The sequence below is a fragment of the Zosterops lateralis genome (genome assembly GCF_965231275.1).
Source record: "Zosterops lateralis genome assembly, chromosome: 5".
Classification (NCBI taxonomy): Eukaryota; Metazoa; Chordata; class Aves; order Passeriformes; family Zosteropidae; genus Zosterops; species Zosterops lateralis.
In genome coordinates, this window is record NC_139766.1 from 49,849,975 (window position 1) to 49,871,301 (window position 21,327).

The 21,327-nt window shown below is 39.4% G+C and overlaps 1 protein-coding gene across 1 annotated transcript in view; it reads right to left on the minus strand.

The window, feature by feature from the left end:
• Positions 1-11,173: 11,173 nt before the first annotated feature.
• The window catches only part of BANK1 (B cell scaffold protein with ankyrin repeats 1), a gene marked incomplete at its 5' end in the record, with an annotated part of 117,090 nt that continues 106,936 nt past the window's right edge, over positions 11,174-21,327 (minus strand). The window contains 3 exons of the mRNA XM_083861087.1: positions 11,174-11,573; positions 13,492-13,541; positions 18,035-18,098. Coding sequence (XP_083717213.1) covers positions 13,531-13,541; positions 18,035-18,098 — 75 coding nt within the window. The 3' untranslated portion in view covers positions 11,174-11,573; positions 13,492-13,530. The remainder of the gene's footprint in view (positions 11,574-13,491; positions 13,542-18,034; positions 18,099-21,327) is intronic.

A 21,327-nucleotide genomic window follows, 5' to 3' on the forward strand; every position in this document is an offset into this window, starting at 1 on the left:
CATTGCCAAGTATTTCTTCAAGGTTACTCGTCCAAGCTCCTGGAGAACATATGGTTTACTCATACTGGAGGCAAAAATGCACCTGATTTCAGAATATGAACTCAGCCTGGTATTTTGTTGCCTTGTCACTTCAGCCCTGGAGCTTGTCAGGATCTTTCTTCCAGGCTTACTGTGTGCCTTGGTTTATCAACACATCAAAGCTCAGTGCTGCTAATAGATGAGCTTGTTGGGTCTGTGGAATCAGCACTCCCAGGCTGCCCCACATAGCCTAGATAGCTCTGCCCATGTTTATGGGGTGATGAGTTAAATGTGTGTTAGCCACACTCTCTGCAGATGGGACACAGACAAGCAGGTGACTCTTCATTTAGCATTTGAGCATTGTGAGCACTTTGTACAAGAGCTCCATCCCAAGCCTGACAAGAAGCTGAAGCTATGCAATGCCAATTAAGAAGTGGGCTGTTAGCAAGAATGCCATTGATCGAAACCAATTTGCCAAAATTACAAAAGGATGTTGAGCAGATATATTATCTGGATGAATACTGAGACTATCAAAGAATGTATCAGCTGAAATGTTAATCGTAAATTATGCTTTCACATCGAGTGTTGGGACTGACAAGTGCAGTTATATCTGCTGAGTTAAGCTTTCTCCATTTCTTTATAATTTAAGTATTTTGGAAGGGGTTAGTTTGCTGCCCTTATGACCGGGAGAGCTTCTTGCATCATCAATTGTTTGCTCCCACTGCTGAAGCACTCCACTTCCTCGTAAGTTAGTGCTTTTAAACCCCCAAACTTTCAAACTCCTTCCTTCCTCCTCTCCTCCCAAGCTCCTGCCTGAACCTTGCATATGTCTGAATTGTCATGATACAGCATGGCCTTCAAAAGTACAGGCTCCTCTGATGAGGCAAGGCTCTGCTGGTTTTACTAAAATGCAGTTGTGTGAATGTAGGGGAGAGAAAGCAAAGGGTGCCTCTGACTAAATGATTTTTTATAAAATAGTTTGCTAGCATAGCTGCTGATGATTCTCTGTAAATTCACATTTTGCAGTGAACACAATGAGAAGCTGTTTCATCTAATGCAAGGTACTAATTTAAAGCCCTCTCTCCTTAGGTTGTAGATATTTGAAAAAAAAAATTAATTTACAGGGGTCCTCTAGAGGTTACTGCATCCCAAAGTATCTTATGAAATTTCAGTTTGAAAATTATGAACAAATAGTCTAAGCTAATATTTCTTTTTCTGCCCATAGAGATTAACACCACTCTGAGTTGTTACAACATGTTAATCACTGGCAAGGGTAGTTTCAAAATGAATGGCTTTTAAGCCTCATTTATTTAAATAACCTAAACCATCTGAAGAGTGCTCTCCCCATTACTAACTTCCCCTGCTGCTTCTCAGAAATACCTTATACTTGCTAGAAGCCTTTCACAGTGAAAAATTCAGCTCCAGGAGGCTTGCAGTGGATGTGGGTAATATGAAGCACTTGGACCATGCTCTAAGGCACATGGTGTGACATGGGGATGGTGCTGTGCAGGATCAGGAGCTGGACTTGAAGATCCTTGTGGGTCCCTTCCAGCTCAGCTTATTCTGTGATCCTTGCAACACAGCCAGCTGTTGAGCTGCTAAGGTGCCACACATTTAAGCAACTAGTAAACAATTAAAGGTAGAATAATCATAAAACAAAGATTTTAACTTTTGGCTCAAACTTCTGGTGTGCTCTGTCTTTGGCAAGACATCCAGCATATGCTGTAATGCTCTTAAGTCTTAGCTTTGCAAATACAGGCTTTCTATTGGAGCAGCTTTATGCCTTTTAGAAGTTTAAATTTTCTGATTACTAAAGAGACTTGAGAGGGCCAGACTTCCAAATGACTGTAGGCCTGATGATGGTCAGCTTCTCAGATCTGAGTGTGTAGGTGTGGCATCCCTAATTCCTCACAAGTGGGTGTTTAGTCCTTCCAGCACTATGGCCAGAGTTCAATGCCTTGGAGGGCCTGAATTGCTGCTGTGGTGCCAAAGCACTCAAGTTAGAGGGGAGACATGTCCACTGGGCTTCAAGTGCAGTGCTGGGATTTGGGATGAGTCTCTGAGCTCAGCATTCTCAGTCCCTGTGAGAGCACTGCTTCCAGGGACAAAATCTTCCAAGGTGTTCTACACATGCACCTGTGGCAGTGTGGTGGCAGCCACACTGGCCTGTGGTCCCCCTGAAAAAAATCCAGGTGGCGTCTTGCAATCCCAGAATAGACTTCAGCTACATGCAGTAGGTTCTGTGTTCTGATAACACACCCTGCTGCCCAAATCTCAGCTGGGGCTTGAACAGCAACAGCATCATCCTTCTCTTCCCTCCTCATTTCTTTAAAAGTGAGAGTAAATGTTGCAATATAGTCCTAGCAGGTAGCCACCACATTTGAAATTGGCATACTTAATGCTCTGTATAATTTAGAAACTTGGTTTCATTCATTCAGGGTTGAAAGCTTTCATTTGATCATTATTCTTCCATGCTTTGCATATCATGTTGCTATACAATCTTTTGCGTTCACTGCTGGTTATCTAACTGGGTTGTAACCCATCTCCTCTGCTCCACTGAGACATAATGATTCATCAGAAACCCATATCTGCTGAGAAAATCAAATAGATTTAAAATGGCACTTTCAATCTGTTGCAGCAATGAGGGCTATTACACTCTGGTTGCTGGAGAATTTAATGTAGTGTGTGTCACTGCAATCAGCTGAGCACATCAGCTGATAAGATTGTGGGTTTCATCCTGAAAAGATTGTGAACTGTCAAATAATGAAGATAAAGTATGGGAATTATGCCATTGCTGCTATTACGCTCCTTGTCTGTGCCCCATCATGTCTTTCCTTTGCTATTGCATACATCATGTTGTGCTGGTAATGCTCAGGTTCATCAGGACAGTCTCTGAGAACTTGAAATATCCTTGCAGGATTGTTTTTGTAGCTCACTGCTGGGTGGGCTGGATTCTTTGCTGCGTGAGGCACAGCTGTGCCTCAAGGCTTGCCTTGAACCCTGAGAGAAAAGGGGAAAAATGCTGTTAGAAAAACTTGAGGCAGAAAAGAGTGAGCCTGATGTGCCTGTGTGTCACAGTTCCAGTGGTGTCTGTAGAAGATGAACATTTTCTCTCCTAAATTTTTGTTGTATTGGATTTCTTCAGTAATGACTTTTTATTAAGATATGAAGCATCACATGTCTGATTAGAATTTGGAGCATCTCTTTTGAGGAAAGGCTGAGGGACCTGGGCTTGTTCAGCCTGGAGAAGAGAAGACAGAGGGGATGTTATTAATGCACATAAATATCTCAAGAGTGGGTGTCAAGAGGGTGGGGAAAGAGTGTTTTCAGTACTGTTCAGTGACAAGATGAGCAGGGTTACCTCTAGCTGCGGGACTGTAACAGGGAGTTGTCTTTTCCGTGGCTATTACGGCTGAACTCTTAAATTTCAGGCTCTTCCATTTCAGCCACCTTCAGTTCCTTTGAAAACACCACTTTCCATGTTTGATGGTTACCAGGGCTGTCTCTGGATCTAAAATCAGCAACAATTTGATGTTGCAAATAGTTCCCTGAGGGCTGCTTCAGTGGTTTTGCAAGAGTGAGCTTGAACATGGGCAGATTACTTGTGTGTGGTACAAACCTGGGACAGGTTTCATCTTGAGGCCTTTCAGAGCCATCTCTCCCCACTGCTTCTCTTGTTCTGTCAGCACTGGAACACAGAAGCTGTTCCTGTAATTGGGAATGTGTGTGTGCAGCTGGGCTGTCAGCAAGGAATAGATGTGGGCGAGTGGCTGGGGGAGCATGAATGAATGATTGAACAGAGGCAAACACCACAAAAGCTGTGGGTGGGAAGAGAAGGTTTGGAATCAGCGCACCCGCCACTTCAATATGTTCTTTACAATGAGGTATACAAGCAAGAAGAGGATGGAGGGGTCTTTACTCCCCCAGCTGTTGGAATACAATGTGGTTTTGTCTTGGACGTGTTTTTGGTTCTATGCTCCCTTTAGGAATGGGAAAAATGCCCTGGTTTCCAGTGTTCTTAAAAATGTACTTAAATTTTCTGAATAAATAAACTGTAGTTTCTGTGGTGAGTGCAGGGAGTCTTGCTTAACTTAATGCTCCATGAAAAGCTGCTAGATAAGGAGAGCTTGGCTGTGTGAGACTGAGAACCAACTGACTATGAGATTTTCTGATACCTTAAAACCCAAAGTGTTTAGCAAATAGATTAGGTCAGTGAAGCAAAACAGACATGCGGATGTTTCATTAGTCTGTTCAGTTTGATGCTATCTGCAACTTATTCATGGGGAGAAAAAAATAAGAGTGTTTCCCACCAGTGAGCTAGTTTCTCTCTGGGCTGTGTTATGGTTTGGCTGTAGCTGGCTCACAGAAGTTTAAGGAGTAAAAAAGGAAATATCTGTGTGGCTGCAGAAGTGTTGATGGGCATGCCATGGGGAAAAAGCATGTCCTTTTTGGCCTTCTGGAAAGGAAACCAAGCAGAAGGGAGACGTAAGAAGTGTGTGGGTGGATATCTACCAGCTTTTCTTCCTCAAGGCGTATAGCAAGCTGAGATGGGAGGGAATTGAGGGAGGACTGTGTGCTAGGCTCAGCAGTTCCTACAGATGCAGTAAGTGCTTGAGCGAGGTTGAGCAGGAGAGAAACAAACATTATTATTGTGGGACTTCCTTTGAACTAGGGGATTTAGATTCTTTCCTGTAGTGCATAGCTTGTTCCTATATCTAATCTTATTCACTTTGATTTTGCTTTATGCTAATTTGGTATTCTGTGGAAAATGGTGTGATATCTCAAATGCTGTCAGCTGCCTGTTAAACAGGTATCTTGAGCTCTTCATTGAGGGTTCCTCTGTAACCTTAGAGTTAATAACCTTTTAAGTGAATTAAAGCAGTCTCCTCCCCGTGGTAAAACAGTTTCTTTTCACCCTGTTGCTGGTGTCCCAGAATATGCCCACATTCTCACAGGTGCAATTCAAGTCATGCACTTCTTCAGGAACACCACTACCATTTTTTTCAATATTTTGCTGAAACATAAAGGTGTTGTTTAAATTCAATTGGAGAAGAGGAGCTTGCTATAATAGTACAGAATTTGTTAGAACTTTGCTTTGACTTCAGTTGCACAGCAATCAGAGAGGCCGTGCAGGTTACATTTCTGCTTTTCTTCAGCAATATAATAAAAACTCTAAATTATGAGTTTTACAAGGCAAAATTGTGTTTTACAGAACTGGGCTGTAGGAAGTAATTCTGTTCCAAGCACTAGCAAAAGTGTAACTTTCTCAGACTCTTTTGAGAGGCTGACCCATGTTCTGGATAGCTGATTTTGAAGATCCCGATCTCAGCTTAATTTTGCAAGCAGTTTGTGGTTTTTTACTCTGAAATGCCTCCACTGTGCAGTTTTGTTTATCTTGCAAGGCATACAATTAGGCACAAATCTGACATCTAATATGTAAAACTGGTAAAAGAAATAAGAACTGTGTTCAGATCACCAGTCAGAAATAGAATGCAAGATCTGGTTAATGACACTTGAGCAAAACAAGCAAACAAACCCATAAAAATTGAGGAAACACATACTGTGTGATGACAATTGAGTTCAGTGTTCAAGCTCATGTAGCAGGAAATATTAACAAAAGGTATCCAGAAAATAAACAATCCTGCCTGAGCAGTGTTATAATGTATCTTTTCCCAAGACTTCTTTTAAGGTGTACTTGCATCTCGTAAAGTTCTATTTTAGGTGGGCAGGAGAAAATAAGAAATGATGTGACAATGCTCAAAAGGCAATGAAATTATCAGAGCAGAGGAATGCCGCCACTTCTTTCTCTTGTTTCTGGAATTACCTCAAGTGTCTGATATTGAGAGATAAAAATACTCAGTCTTTTCCCACAGGAGTTAGGGAGATTTTAGCCTCTTCTTAATAAATTAAGGTGAGTCAGGTATGGTATAAAGGCAGCTTAAAACTCATTTGACAGATTAAGAAGAGAAGAATCCTCTGTAGAAATGAGTAGAATTTTCTCACTTGTTTTGGTCTCATCACTTTTTGGTTACTCTTCCTTACCAGAGCACTTGTATCACTGTTGGGCTTGATCCATTAAGTGAGATGGAAACTCTTGAATAGGAAGGCAGTAGAAATTGTGCAAGATAAAATATGCACTGCAGTTTGTGGTACCTACGTGCCATTTGTGTAATAATATCAATCCCAAAGTTTTTAGTGTGTTAGGGCTGGAAAGCATGTTTGATGGGGGGTTAGTTTTCCTTTTTTTTTTTTTTTTTTTTTTTTTTTTTTTAATTTTTATTTTTATTTTTATTTTATTTTTTTTTTTTATTTTATTTTTTTTTTTAGTGAAGAAGCTTGCTTGGCTCCAGAGGTAATTGATCAATAGAAACAGCATTTGTTGCTTCCTATGGTTATAGATTCACTGAATCCACTCTAAAATAGAAAACTAGTGTAAGTTCTTGACTGTATTGTCTGTGTTGGAGTTTTTAACTTAAATGAAGACTTCCCTCTTGCAGTAATGGTGCAATTTACCCCTTGCCTAATCCTTTCCCACTCTCCATACTTCTTGTGTGCTGTGAGCCAGAACTATGACTTGGGAGAACGGCAGCTGATGTGGGCTCTGTTTGGTGGCTGGCAGCTACTGGCATTTGCTTCTCTGGGATTTGACGTCTAGGTTTTTGTCTAGATTTTGATGCCTAATCAGATATCAGATTTGGGTGGAAAAGGACAGATAAACCTACTGACATGGTAAATTGCGAGAGATGAGGTCACCTGCCATAAGTTGTATGTTGTTATTTACCTTGTGGTCCCTGACTCTTGTTTTCTGAGTGTGACTGAAATTTAAGCTGTACGTAATTTATATTACGTCTGTGAGATCCTCTTCTCCAGACTGAGGCCATGTGGGTGTTCCTGTGGTGTAATAAACAGCAATGACGTGTGCCAGACCATGCCTTGCATGTAGAACCATTTATGATAACCTCAAAAACTACAGCAAAGTTTAACAAGTCTGCTTTGTGATCTCCATTTAAGTTTGGGGTTTTTTTTCTTTATCTGCAAATACCTTTGTATTGAAAGACTTCTGATAACAGCACTTAATCTAGCAAAGGAAGGTATTGCAAACACCAGAGAGGGTGACTGAATTACCCAAATCCATACTAGGAAAAAGTCCTTCAAATAATTGTTAGGCCTGTGTGTCTTGCCTTGAAATACACTAGATCCAGAGTTATTTTTGAAGAGTTGCTGTAACTGAACCAAGCCTCACAGGTTAGTGCCTTGAGGTGAAATATTTTGGCTTGTCTTCTGCCAGGACTGAAACCACAGATCCATAATGAGGTATTTTAGCATTACAATTGATGAACTTTAATGCTGACTGATTAAAAATGCTGCTTTTTGTATTTTATTTTGTTAGCCACACTAGGGGCATTCTCTGCATAGGCAGTAACAGTAATTTCTGGTGAGCATTTTAGTATTGTATGTTACTTGCATCTGCAAACAATTGCAACACTTCTGTGTTGTTTTTCACAGTGTTGGGCAGCCTCAATGGATTCTTCACCTCTGTGGAACTCCTACTGTGTGTGTGGAGGGTCCTTGCAGAAGTGAGCCGAGACCTGGGTACTTTATTCCTGTGGTTTTTTTTTTTTTTTTTTTTTTTTTTTTTCTGTAAGAAGAGGCTGATCCAAGCCTTTGAAAGGATTGTTGAGAATTGACAGTGCTATTGGTATAGCTCTTCTGATTTCTTGTACTAGGAGTCTGGCATAAACTGACTGCTGCTTCCCTGGGACAACTTTCTGCCTCCATTAAGCTCTTCCCTGCTCTCCTGATGCAGTTCTTAATTTCAGCTACTGCATCCCAGCGCATCGAGTGGCTGAGTATGTCCCTCCCTTGCTTGTTGATGGCTTGTCTTGGGGCCTATTTCTGGAATGACTCACTTCAGCACTACTGAATTATGACTCTGAAGTTTGTCAGGAAGAAAGTTGGTTACAATAAACAAAGTGGATGAGCAGTCAGTCTCATGGTTCTGCCTCCTCTTTGTATTCACACCCCCTCCAACACTGTCAGGACAACTCTTGTCATTTTGCTCCTGCTCTTAGCACAGTAGATGTTTCCTCTGAAGACTAAAATCTATCTTCAGCACCATTTACATTCCTGCACAGATTAGAACTTCTTTAGTAAAATGAAGGTAGGGCTTGATATTTATTCTCAGTCTGCTGCATGTTACACTGGTGTTGAAAAGCTATGAATATTTTTTCACAGGGTGAACATCCAGCAAGGCCATGCCACCCCCTCATGGATGACAGGGTACGTTCAGAGGGCGAGTTACCTCAGGAAAAAGTGGACAATCTTTGAGCACTGCTGACTCACTGAAACCTCTCCTGTAATGAGGCTCCTGGCAGATCAAACTTGCTGATAACTGCAATCACTGTGGATCTCTCTGCATTGTTTTTGCTTTCTCTTGGATGTCACTGTGTTGAAAGTATTTATTTTTCAATGAGTTATTGGTTCAAGTTTAATAGAATCCATATTGCCAGCTGGAAGTGTGGAGGGGTGTTATTGCTGATGGGATGGCTACTGAATCCTATAAACTAATGGGATAGGTAACTATCTAATGAAGCTAATATTTTAGCTAATATTTTAGAGCACCTACAACAGGGATCTTGCCTCAGTTCAGCTCTCAGGCGCCTGTGATTTATGTAATTGTTCATGCACTGCCAAACAGGGATTTGCTGATATTCCCTGTTAGTGAAGCACATTGGTTAGCAAAACCTCAGGACTTCCTTTGTGTTGTTAGAAATGTGTCTGAAGTCCAGTGGCACATCTTGAGGAAATGTATGGAAATCCTGCAGCAGCAAACAGACTAAATATTGAATATGAAAGGGGTGGGGAACAGATTTTTTTTTTTTTTCCTTTCAGAAGTATGATTTTACTTGTAGCTTGAACATAATTAACTAAGCTGAGATGAAGAAATTCCCTTTGGAGAAGGGAAAAAAAAGGCATCAATCCCTTCATTTCTCCTCTAGGGCCTTGGCTGGCTGCCTCCAAGTATGAGTGGGTGAGGATTCTTTGTGTGTAAACAAAACCCAAATGAACAAAACCCCTGTTTTCAACTTGTTGCTTAGCCATTGTGGAATTTAATACCACAGAAATTGCATTGTTATGGATTACATACAGTTTTTTGGGAAGATTTTGTAGACTGGCAAGAGTTGTTCTGGGTTTTGGTGGGGCATATTTTGTTTGGCTTTGGTTTTTGATGTTCTACATTAAAATACCAAGAGTCAGGTGAGACTAGAGTGATGAACCAAGCAAATCGGTGATGTAGCAGTTGTTCTTTTATAAAGTTACACTGCATGTCTTCCCTTTTGCTATCTTGCATCCTTTTGAAACTGCTCTGCACTCTGTAGTAGAGACGGAAATACTCCTGCTTTTTGTAAAACAGAGCTGCCCAAATCTGTAACTCTGGTGCCACTCTACCTGGGATGCCTAGAGGACGGCTTGGATGAAGCAGCAGAACAGGAGTTACTTTGTTCTGGGTAATCTTAAACTCTCCTGGGCTGGAAACAGTGGAGTGTCATGTTAGAGATGCAAATACACGCATGCACATAGAGTGCAGTTCTGTTTCCTGAGGGGAGCTACCCTCAGGCCTCTGCTTTGTGTGTTTGGCAGTCTTGCTGCATTGTTACACTCTATTTTTCCCTAAGAAAAAACATACTGTTTCCTTAATGGAACTGTCCATGCTTCATTTTTGCAAATGTCCAGTTTTATGGTTTGTTACCATTGACCACAACTCTGCATTCTCCAAGAGCCCTCTCACTGGAGCACAGGAGCCACTGGGCCACAGCATCTCCCTTGGTGGCACAAAGCATCCAAGTCCTGCCTGGAGGTTGGGGAGGACTGACTCCCTCCCAGGGAAGGTCCCTTCATCTCCTTTGCTACAGAAACAAGCAACAAATGGCAGAAAAGTCATCAGGTACCAACATGAAGGACCTTTTCATTATTTGTATTCTCTTTTCCATCTACATGTCAACTCCTCAGGAGTGCTTGCCAGGGGATACACTGAGTAGCTAGGTTTGTAAGAATATAAATATTATTGAGTGAAGAAAGAAGGCCCTCTTAAGGGAGAAATAACAGCTTTTATTCATTTAGATTTCCAAATAATTCTCCCCATTTCCATGGAGCCAGGTAAGTCTTAAAAAATCCCAGCATCTCCCCTATGAAGGCTGACAGTCTCATCGCCCTCAGTTCACAGGCACTGACTGTATTTCCAGCTCTGGAATACATTACACATTTCAGGACTTTTGCTGTGGTTCAAATAGCTTTGTATAGTACACAAAGCTATGTTGCCACACTAATACAGCAGGCACTGAATATTTATGACTTCATAGCAGTACATCTGCAGTATTTGTTGGGAGTGTTTCTAACAGGAATGCAGGTTTTCCCCAGAGAACAAATAATTTACTGAAAATGTTTAATCAACCCATTTAAACTAGAAAATAAAATTTTAATTAGTCTAAATCTCTTTGCTTTCAAGATTCTGTCATTATTTTAAAATCCCAACATTGGCTTTTTGGCCTATTTTTATTCCTAATAATTCACTTGGCACAATAATTTACTGAGAATGGAAAAACAATATGAGCCTTGAGGGTTTGAACTTCCACTCCCCTCTTCCAAATTTGGGTGTCACTTTAACATGTAGTTAAGGAGAAAAACATATTTCTATTAAGGAGATTTTTTCTTGTTTTTGTGCATGAAATAGGGCAAGTCATCTTGCATACTCTTGTATCATCACATGCCCACTTAAATTTTGTAGAATAATACTATGGGAATGCTGACCATTGTACCCATTAACCATATTTATTCCTTTACTGTTGCTGTGTTAATGCAGTAGAAAGTAATTTGGTTTTGTTCTGGATATAATTTACCTTAGTCAGCCTACTAAAAAAGCCACAATTTCCTTGTAAACCAAATTCTTGGAATCACTTTAATACATTAGTAGACAATTAGTGCTGGTTTACATAGTTTGAGTTAAGAAATTAGCTTTAATGTGAGTACAACTATTTAAACTGGTGATGAAATACAACTATTCCTAGGAAAGACAAGTTTTTATACAGAGTTAATACATAAATGTTTCAACAAAATATAAAAGCTAAATTTTATTTACTTTCACTTAATACACTTTATAACCTTTTACAGTCTTCCTGTTTTGTACATAAAATCTACTTTTAAACAACTTATCAAGCACAATGGAAAAACTGAAATTACTTCAAAAATTATTAACCAAAGCATGCAATACATCTTTATATAAATTGTCAGCTGTCATCTTGGAAAAAGGAAAAACAAAGGAAAGGTATAAAATTCAGTGATGACTTTACAAGAAACATTTTTAATTTGCTTTAGTGATACTGGTTTTTGTCCATAGCTGGCCCTGGTGAGAGAATCCAAGGCACTGGAAGTGCAGCAATGATCCCACGGTGGTGTTAATGCAGCATGGGCTGCAGCCTGAGGCTGTCAGGGCACAGCTGGAACACATGTGGGATGCCAAACAGAGGAAACTGATGTGCAGCGGCTGGAGAGTCACCCTGCAGGTAATGATGAAAAATGCCTGTTATTCAATAGACTGGTCAGGTTTGTTTAGAATGAGATCAAACTTTACTTGTTGAAATGAGTATGAGAGAATCAAAACCACTCTGTTCCTTCATGTCCCCCAGCTGGATATCAATTCCCTTATCCTCCTCCTACCTTGTGTAAAGAAAATGTGATTCTTAGCTAAGTTAGCTAAGAACTTTGCACTGGAGCTAAAAACTCAACTGTCCGGAGAGTCAAAACATGAGCAATAGAAAGGTAAGTCTTGAATGTTTATCTGCAATTTTTTGTAACAGTCAAACACTCAAAAATATCCCTGAAATTAGTCTTTTAAAAATAAGTGGTTTCTTTGAACCAATATGAAGACAGAAAACAGCAAGAAAACTATGGAGAAGCCATAATTTGCAGAGGAGGAGAACCTTGCAGTTTGATGTGGATAATTCATAAACAGAATTTATTGAATGTTCTGGAGAAATTGTATTTGCAAGTTCTCCCACATCTAATTCACCTCTTTCCCACATAATTATTTTCTTAAAGTGACAGAAATCACCTATTCTGATCCCAGGGGTAATTCCCCCTCTCCCCTTGCATGATTCATCTCACTTTAGCAATCTGGAATTTATAAGCATCTCTGATATTACCCAGTTTTTTTGTAATAGTTTTCTCCAGCCTCAGAGCTTTTAAAATTCAAAGCTTTTTTACTCATTAAATGTAGGTGACTTCATCTCCACTCAAGGAAACAGCTCCGTTAGGAATGCCCATGTAGGAGTTAAGCTGCCTCTTGAAGGAGGAGCAATAGTTTTTAATTTTTCAGTTCAGGCCATAAGACTCTTTTTTTTTGTTTTGTTATGAGAACTTTTGAAGAGGGGAGATATGAACAAGTGATTCAGAGGACAAACAGCAGCAGGTATTAAGCAGAGATAGCAGCACCTATTGTTTTATGGTGTGGACACTGCACTCCAGTGAGCAGGTGAGCAGTTGGCTCCAGAAATCAGACACAGACGCACAGTTCTTGCAAGAAGAAACTTCCTGTACATGAGAGTAGGCTGGTAGAAGAGACACCACTGAAGACAATCCATTTTCTGGTCCAAAAATATAACAACAGTACCACACTGCACTCCCCTCACTTGGAAAAGTTGGAGAGGCAAATTGAATCACAGTAACTTAGCTAACAAAGCCTTTAAAATTGCAGTTGTCTTCAAGAATAAATTGCATTAATTTGCTACTGTGAACAAATATTACTTAATAATATTACATAATAATAACAAAAATATTAATGCTATAATAATATCTTAATATAATAGTAATACAATGAGATAGAAATGGAAGCACACAGGTAGCAGATAGTAATAATTAAACCCCCAAGCATTACAGAGGTCATTAGATGCCCCAAACACAACAACCATTGAAAACTTCTGCTGTTTATGGAGACACTGTCATCACCTCTAAGCTTCCCAGCACTGAAATGACCACTGGTCTTGTGTTTAGTCTGTACACATTGTATGTATCTATGGCTTTCAACTTTATTCAATATGTTTGATACTGCTTGTGAAATCAGGATGTAGGACTGGACTCGGATACAGCTTTTAGGTGCATACTACCCTGCCTTAGTGGCAATAACCGGCAGGAACTTTCTTCAGCTGCACCCACAAGTGAGCTCAGTGTCTCACTGCTTGCTAATCTGCCCTGCACTAAACAAAAATAGGTTGATAAGTGATAAAAAAGAAGCTCTAGTACAAACCAGACTGTGATGATAATGGTTTATCTTGTGGAATCAGAGCCTCTGTCTGAGATGGACTTCCATCCTCCTGTTACACAAATGCACTCTGATGGGAAATACCTCCACAAATGTTTGTTTCCATGACAAACAACATTTGTGTGTGTGTGCTCGTGTATCTGTATACCTGCTCTTACCTTGGGTAATTAGGCACCTGTTCCTTGTGTGTTTGGGTCCTAGTTGTAGACTAAAAATAAAAAAATACAATCAATAATCATTTAAATCAATTAAGTTAGGCTTGTGCAAAATATCTCTTGAAGTTGAATAATTCAAAAAACACATTCCTACAATGAGTCATTTTTTTGTGCTTTACTTCACATATGAAGACAACATGTCCCTGGGAGCAGGGGAGCAAGAGACACTCACAGAAATAAGCAGTTGTTGTGTGGGAGAATGACATGAGGTGGATCTTGTACAAATCTTACTCCCAGCAGCAAGGCTGGTCTCTCTTGGTGGCAGTTAGGAGAGGTGAGAGATACATGGATATTCATTGTCTTGGTGAACTCCTGTCAGCAACAGGACTATGAGCTTGCCTCATGAAGACCTGACTTGGTGGCAAATAAGTAGAAAACTGATTTTTGTTATTTTCTAGATTTAAAGTTTGAACATTATGTGAAGCTCAAGAAATTGAAAATGAGTCAAGCTAAAGATGTTCCTTCTCAAGTCCAATGGACACTATTGCAAACTACCAACAAATAAGTATTTTCAAGACTAGAAGTCTTGACAGAAACACTGTTGAAGACATAAAGAAAAAAAAAACAAACAGATTTTTTTATGACTTCCTTGCTGTCCAAACATGCAAAAGCTTGTATGTGCTTCAGGATCCCATGTTATTTCAACTTTGCTAAGTTGACTAAAGAAGTAGCTCCTGTGAATCCAAATGCCAATATTAGGGTCTGTCTTTTTTCATCTTCGTGTTAACCTAGCAGAGACAGCAGAAATTGGTGATTGTGCTCAAAAATAAAGAGTGCTTTTTTAGTTTTCAGGGAACTCTACTTAGACACAACCTGTAAGCTGGAGAGGCATCAACTGATGAATAAGCAAGCTGTTAGCAAATGGGACTAAAAACAAGGCACTGATGAGGGCTGGGGAATGAAGCCAGACATTTTGGATAGCAAATGTAATCAATAACCTGCCAGTTTGCAGAATGTGCAGAGTGCTCTTCTGGGTGTTTTTTGGTTCAAGATGGGAAAGAGATCTGGTAACTTTGGCAGCAAGCTGGGCATCTACAGATTTGGGTGGAAGTAGAAATTCCTTGGAGGATGCCTTTACTGCAGTGGATTACCTGGCTGCTTACAGAACCTTACAGGAGCAGGTCAGTATTAAAATGTCAACAACAACAGCTAGTAAAATTGCCCTTCTTGATAGGAAGGCCATTTTCAGTGTCAGTACCTACTGATTTTAACAACTAAGAAATAAATGCTTGCAGTTGAGTAAGTTGTGGAAAAAGCTTTGACCTTTCCACAGCAGGCCACTTACCTTGCCAATCTTGCCAAGGAGGCTAAGACTGAGCAGATGCAAAGACTGAATTGCTCTTTTGTCCCATGGGTATATTTGTCATTGGAGGACTACTATAACATCTAACATTTTTTCCAAGACCTACCTTCAGCCATTATAGAAGTTGCTGGCATTGAAATGATAACAGTTGTAATAACACCACCACTAATAATAATAAATCAAGCTTAACATTTACTTAATGCAGTATTTGTCTCCTGAAGTCCAGCTGAGTTACAGATTGTCCTCTGTGGCCTCTGTCTTGCTCATTACCTAGCAATGAAGCAGAGACAACTAATACTTGGTCCTTGCTGCTATGCCAGGCCTGGAGAACAGATCATCAGTCACGCCCATTTTTGATGAGGGACCTGGCACTTCCTTCCCTAACAAACAAGTTCAAGGTTCTACAGAGATTAGCTATGAGAGGATAGCTAACTACAAGCAACTCAAACCATCTTATGTAGTTTCTGCAAGCTTGTGCATATTTTTAGGGACTGGATGACTAAATCTGTGGGATGTGACACACAAGGTGCCATAATGTAACTGCAATAGTAGGCAGATTTTGAAATTCCATGTTCAGAAATGGCTAAATGAGATTCACATAGGTAATTCGAATGCCCAGTGATGTAGGTAGGCATCACAGAGGTTTTTAAACATTCCCATGTGCTAGGAAGTAAGGACGTGGGATGTACATGAAAGCTGTGTTGGAAACTTGTCTAGTAATTCTTGCCTAAATATTGTCTCAGCTTCTGCCATTTGTTCTATTAGTGGATATGCACAAATCCAAGACTCTCCAGCCTTACCCAAGCCTGCTCAAAGATAAAGTTTCCCATGGGCAATAAGCTACTTCTAGTTCAGTACTTTGGTGGTACACCCTGAAAAATCTGGGCTACTCAGACCTAAAACTGGAGTTTTTGTCCACAAATCTTCTATGTATTTCCCTGAAATTTTATTTAAGGTATTTGTTTTTGTTGGTTTTGTCTGTTCACTAACATCTTGGGGGGAAAAAAAATATCGTCAATGTCCAGATGTCAGACCAGATGTGTGCCAGACCAGTACTGAGCTGACACATTGTCCCTGCCTGTATTTTCTACAAGCAAACGTTCTTCATGCCTATGCCTTATTTAGCTGTTCTTAAAACAGGGTTTTGTAGATATTTCACTCCAAGAGTGAAGGCAGAACCTTTTGCTTTGCAGTTGACTTTTTTTTGTTTTGGGTATTATTCAGTCCAATACTAAACTGTTACAAAATGAGACACGAACTTTGAGATAGCATCAAATGTTAGAATGGAAGACTGAAATGAGTGCCACTCTCATTAATAACTTCATTACAGTGGAACCAAGATCAAACTTATCAAGAAACTAAAAATCATGTCCCATACTAATTTCCAGGAGAGATTTTCCTTTCTCATTAAAATAAAATCAAATTCCATTTCTAACAGACTTCAGATGTGATCTCTTTAAATCCTCAATCAAGACTTCAAAAACTGTCTATGAAAGACACTATCCAAATCCTGATTTCAAACATGGAGTCTAGAGAGGGAGGCCCATGTTTTTAAACGTACAGCAGGGAGAGTCTGTATAGGCATGTAAAAACTAGCATTCTTTGAATAAATCTGAGGACTGCTGACATTCACACATACCACTTTACTAAATGGCATGTGAAACAAAACGTCTCTCAAATGAATACTCTCTGGTCTGCTTTCCTTAGGAATTTCAAAGGAGAAGAGAAAGTGATTGTCATTTTTGTTTCAGGCAATTTATATCTGGACATAGAGGTCCTCCTTCTGTGATCCTTGTTTACTCTTGCTATTGATATGCTTTCAGTTCTGAAGGAAGTCCTATTTTTCAAGCATTGAAATATTTGCTTTCTCTTAACTATAATGATTCTTCCCCCTGTATTTCTGCATGCAAAGCTGCTGATTTATATGCATCACAGGATATATGACACTGTAACAGAAGGCAGTGAGGTTAGGATCAGAAGGGAATATAGTGATCATTATCTGAGTTACTGGATAATTTCACAAAATTAACAATTCTGCTGTTGATATTACATTTCTGCTGGTATGATTCAATAATGAACTCTGGAGAAGGAGGACAGCTACAGAGGCAGGACTGCTGCTGTGGCCTTAAAATGAAACCCTACAGACAAATACTTTCCAAGAGTCACCCTCATGTTCTCATGAGTTGCAGTGATCCCAAGCCCTCAGGCTCTGAGCACTGTGTGAAGGCTTTTGCTCAGGACGTTGCCCCCCTCCCAGCCACAGAGGATATTAAAGCTGAAATATCTGAACTGCAAAGCTGCTACTGGGCCAGCAGGAATCTCCCTTAATTAATTACAGTACCTAACATAAATACAATGCTGTCTAAGAGAATAATGAAGGCACTACTGTGCTTTATTTTTTTCTCTTGCAGTAAGGAAATAACACAGTTAGGTGATAATTTTAAATAGAGATATACAAATGGTACTAAGTCCAAAGTGAAAAAACCACGATTTTCTTTTCAGCATATGTACTGAAGTTTACAGAAATCAAAGGCCTAAAAACAATACCATCTAATAGGTTCTTTTTGTAACAACAAGAGAAAAATATTCGCAGGAAAAGCAGATGCTTTACACTATTGTAGATAACATTCAGTCACAAAGAATCATAGAATATTCTGCATTGGAAGGCATCTGCAATCATCATAGAGTCCAGCTCCTGGCCCTGCACAGGGCAACTCCAAAAATCCCTTTATTCCCTCAAAAGGAAAAAAACATCTTAAATCAATGATACAGTTTTAAATAACGGCCACTATACTGACAAAAACTGCTGTGGCAGTAGAAAGTTCATCAAGAATTTGCAAATTGATGGCTGATTTACAAATAAAATATTGAAGTCATCAAGCAAATTGTTCTAAGGAAGCCATCTACCCAAATTCTGATGATGCAGTAGAAAATAGGCTACAGAAAAGCTGAGCCACAGAGACTTGGTAAATTTTCTGCCCCATTAACTTGCAGTGAGTTCATCTTTAGGACGAAATCTTGACACTGCTGAAGGCCTGATTATTCTAAAATAAATGTGGTCAGATACAAAAAATGTTGGTTACATATTCAGTGCCTGATCCAAAAGGGATTGGATCAGACCTCTGCAGTACACTTACAGTTCAGGGCTGCAGAGTCCTTAAAGACAGAAAAAGAGCAACTTACCATTCAGGTTTTCATTTTCTTCTCTGTTTCTGATAGTGGTGTCTCTAAGGTGATGCACTTTTTCCTTTAAATAAATTAAAAAAAAAAAAAAAAAAAAAAAAAAAAAAAAAAAAAAAAAAAAAAAAAAAAGCATAAAACCATCAGTAGAAATCAGTAATGGAAGTTTACTGTAGAAATAGTAAGACACTATAAAAAGCTGAATTCTTTAGCTTTCTGAACACCAAGTATCTCTCTCCTGGAAAATAATTTTAAAAGACTGAAAAATGTTTATGATGCTAATTGTAGCATTTTTACCTAAGACTCTTGTAGAATTAGCCCTGCCAGCAGTAAATTAAAATGATTCTGGCATTAGATTACAGAGGCTTGGGTGTTCTTTTCTATTTGTTTGGGGTTTGTTTTTCTTCTCTGGAAAAGTAATTTTTCCTCAAAATCCAAGTGAAGGACAAAAAAAAAACCTGCAGTGACAGCATGAAGTCAGTTCATTATGTTTATAGAGAGGTAAGAAGAGAAAAGTCTTTCTATGGAACAAAACCAGAGAAAAGTCACACATACAATGCAGGATAAAAAACCCCACTACAAAGTAGCTTTTTTCCTGAAGCACTGAAAACAGGCCAACTAAATCTTCCTTGAAATATAGGTATCTTATATTTCACAAAAAAAACCCCCAAAAACAACCCAAACTTACAACTTGGTGCTGCTATCATGGTACAGATTAGATATAATCTTCCTCCACAAGAAATGCCCCTGACTGAGAGCAATACCAGCAATTCATCCACATGCTTAGCTGCAGATGTGTTTGGAAGGTGGCACCCTGGTTTAGTGCTGCTGGTGCTCAGCTTGGGAAACGCCCTCCCAAACTGTTCCAGGCCCTTGCACTTTTGCTTCTGAGTGTTCCACTGTGATGACAAAGCTCAGAGTTTCCAGTAGATGCAAACACAAAGAGCACTCTCCTTGCTGGTAGTTCTTCACTGTGCAAAGCAGCAGACTAGCTTTCCTTTTCCTCTTTCTACTACATGACAACAAGAAATTATTTTTGTTAATGCATGACCTCATATAAAATGTGGCCATAACCTCTTCCTCCATGTGTCTTTTTAGAAGTAATTAACAAACCTCCTCTCCATGACTTGCAGCTTTGATGCCGTCCTTTCAGTGACTCAGTGTGTAGGCTTTTGTAAATCCTGTTTTTGTGCACCTCAATTTGTTGTGACAGGTAGAAGAATTATAAAAGAAAGGCCTCATAAAATCAGGTCTGCTCTATTAAATTAATAGCTATCCTGTCATCTCTTCTAAATGTAGTTAAGCAATTTGCAAGTTCCCATGTGAAAACAATCTTGGTATGAAAGGTTCATTAACACAATGCCATGGGTTAACACAGCTTGGTTTTTAGTTAAAGAGGAAGCAGATCCCTGTAATGACCTTGGAGTCTCCTTTGAAGAGGATAGAGTCCTATCAGAGGCTAATCTTTAGATACTGACACATTGTATAACCACTGAGGAAGCTGGATGCACCTTTGTGAATACACATATAAAAAGCTGAGCTGAGCCCAGGAAGTTCTTTTCCTTCCAGCCTGAGGAGCAGGTAACAACTGGGCCCCAGCAGCTGCTTGCTGGAGTGGGCTGGGCCAGCCAGGCTAACTCTTTCCTTGACAGGTGGGACTTACAAAGCACTAACCCTTTTCTGAGTGAGAGAAAAGGAGTGACTGAAATGTAGGGAGACGTGGCATGAGACGGAAGTCAGCGAAGAGAGAGTAAAAGTCCAAGGTTGGGAGAAAGGATTGAGGAGTTGCCTAGCTTGGGCTGGATTCTCTTGTGAGGCCATGGAGAATGGACTAAAATATCCCTGTAACTTATAGAATGCTTTTTAGGGGGTTCTAAGTCAATGTTCTAGTCATAACTGTGGACTGGTATAGCTGTGATCCAATGGAAAATTATGAACAGAGGAAAATAAAGAAATATGAAGCCCTTTGGCCCCAGGGAAAAAGAAGACCTCTGTTTCTTGAGATGAAGCTGATTTTGGAGACAGATAAAGAGAATCTTTGTTTTATACTGGAATAGTCATTCTTAAACTGTACCCTTAAAAAGCTGATATGCCCATGAGCACAGCTGGTGGGAAAGCTGCCAAATGGAAGGGACACCACAGTTTGCAGAATTCCCTGGGTGGCTGCAGATTCGTGACATGGAAGCCACCAGAGAACTGTTTCTTGTGGAAATGTCTCCATGGGAGTTCTAAGAGAGGCTCCTCTTCCTGAGAACTGATGAAAGACTATTTTAAAGTGGGGAAACTGACTGAAAATCCCAGGTTTTGTCTCTTTGTGTTGTCAGTAACATAAGAGAAAGTAAACAGTTGTATGTGGGAAGGAGAAGTGTTTTGAGGGTTTCATTTTGATTTTCATTTACTTCTTTAGTGTGTGTTAATAAACCTATTTTTATACCTTTTAAGTTTGAGCCTGCTTTGCTTTTGTCCTAATCCTATCTCACGGCAGGAATAAGGGTAAATAATTCTAAGAGAGACTCAGATCACTACACTAAATTTGGAAAACAGAAATTGATGGACGTGAAACCACTACACACAACAACCTATTCTCAGGTTGAAAAATAAGTGCATCTGTGTAAACAATAAGATCTGTTCCATGAGAACCCATAGAGGAAAAATGTAAACAACCTGAATCTTAGCATGTACACACAAATCACCTTCTGACCAAAAAATGAAGTAGTAAGAAAACTACCAGCCAATAGGTGTTGCACACGAGCTCTGTGAAAACGGTATAAAATAAGTGATGTGAATAAAGAATTGGCTTTTCCCACATGAAGAAAATGGAGTCTTGGCTAACTTACTACAGTATCAATTTACTGCATACATTGAATACAAAGGAGCTGTAGAGCATTGCCAACAATTGTAGATTTCACTAAGTATATTCAACTCTTTCAGACAGGCATAAAGCCTGATGTAAGTTATATTAACTTACATATAATATACAATATAAATATAAATTATAATAGTTATAAATATAATAGTTATAATATAGAATATAACTTACAGTTATATTTTAATTGCTAGAATAAATGCATGTTTGATACAGTCATGTTTCCGTTAGCTGACACTGCTCAATAGCACATTTGGTTTGTTTGGTGACATAAAGTTTATGGTTTCATGAAAGATGCACATCACCCAACAGTTTAAAACACAAGTCTTAGGAGACCAGCATATTTAACTCTGGATTTTAACCAAACTCAAAAAACCTCTCAAACAATAGTGGAAACGGGTATCTAGAAGATTCAGAACCATAACCAGCA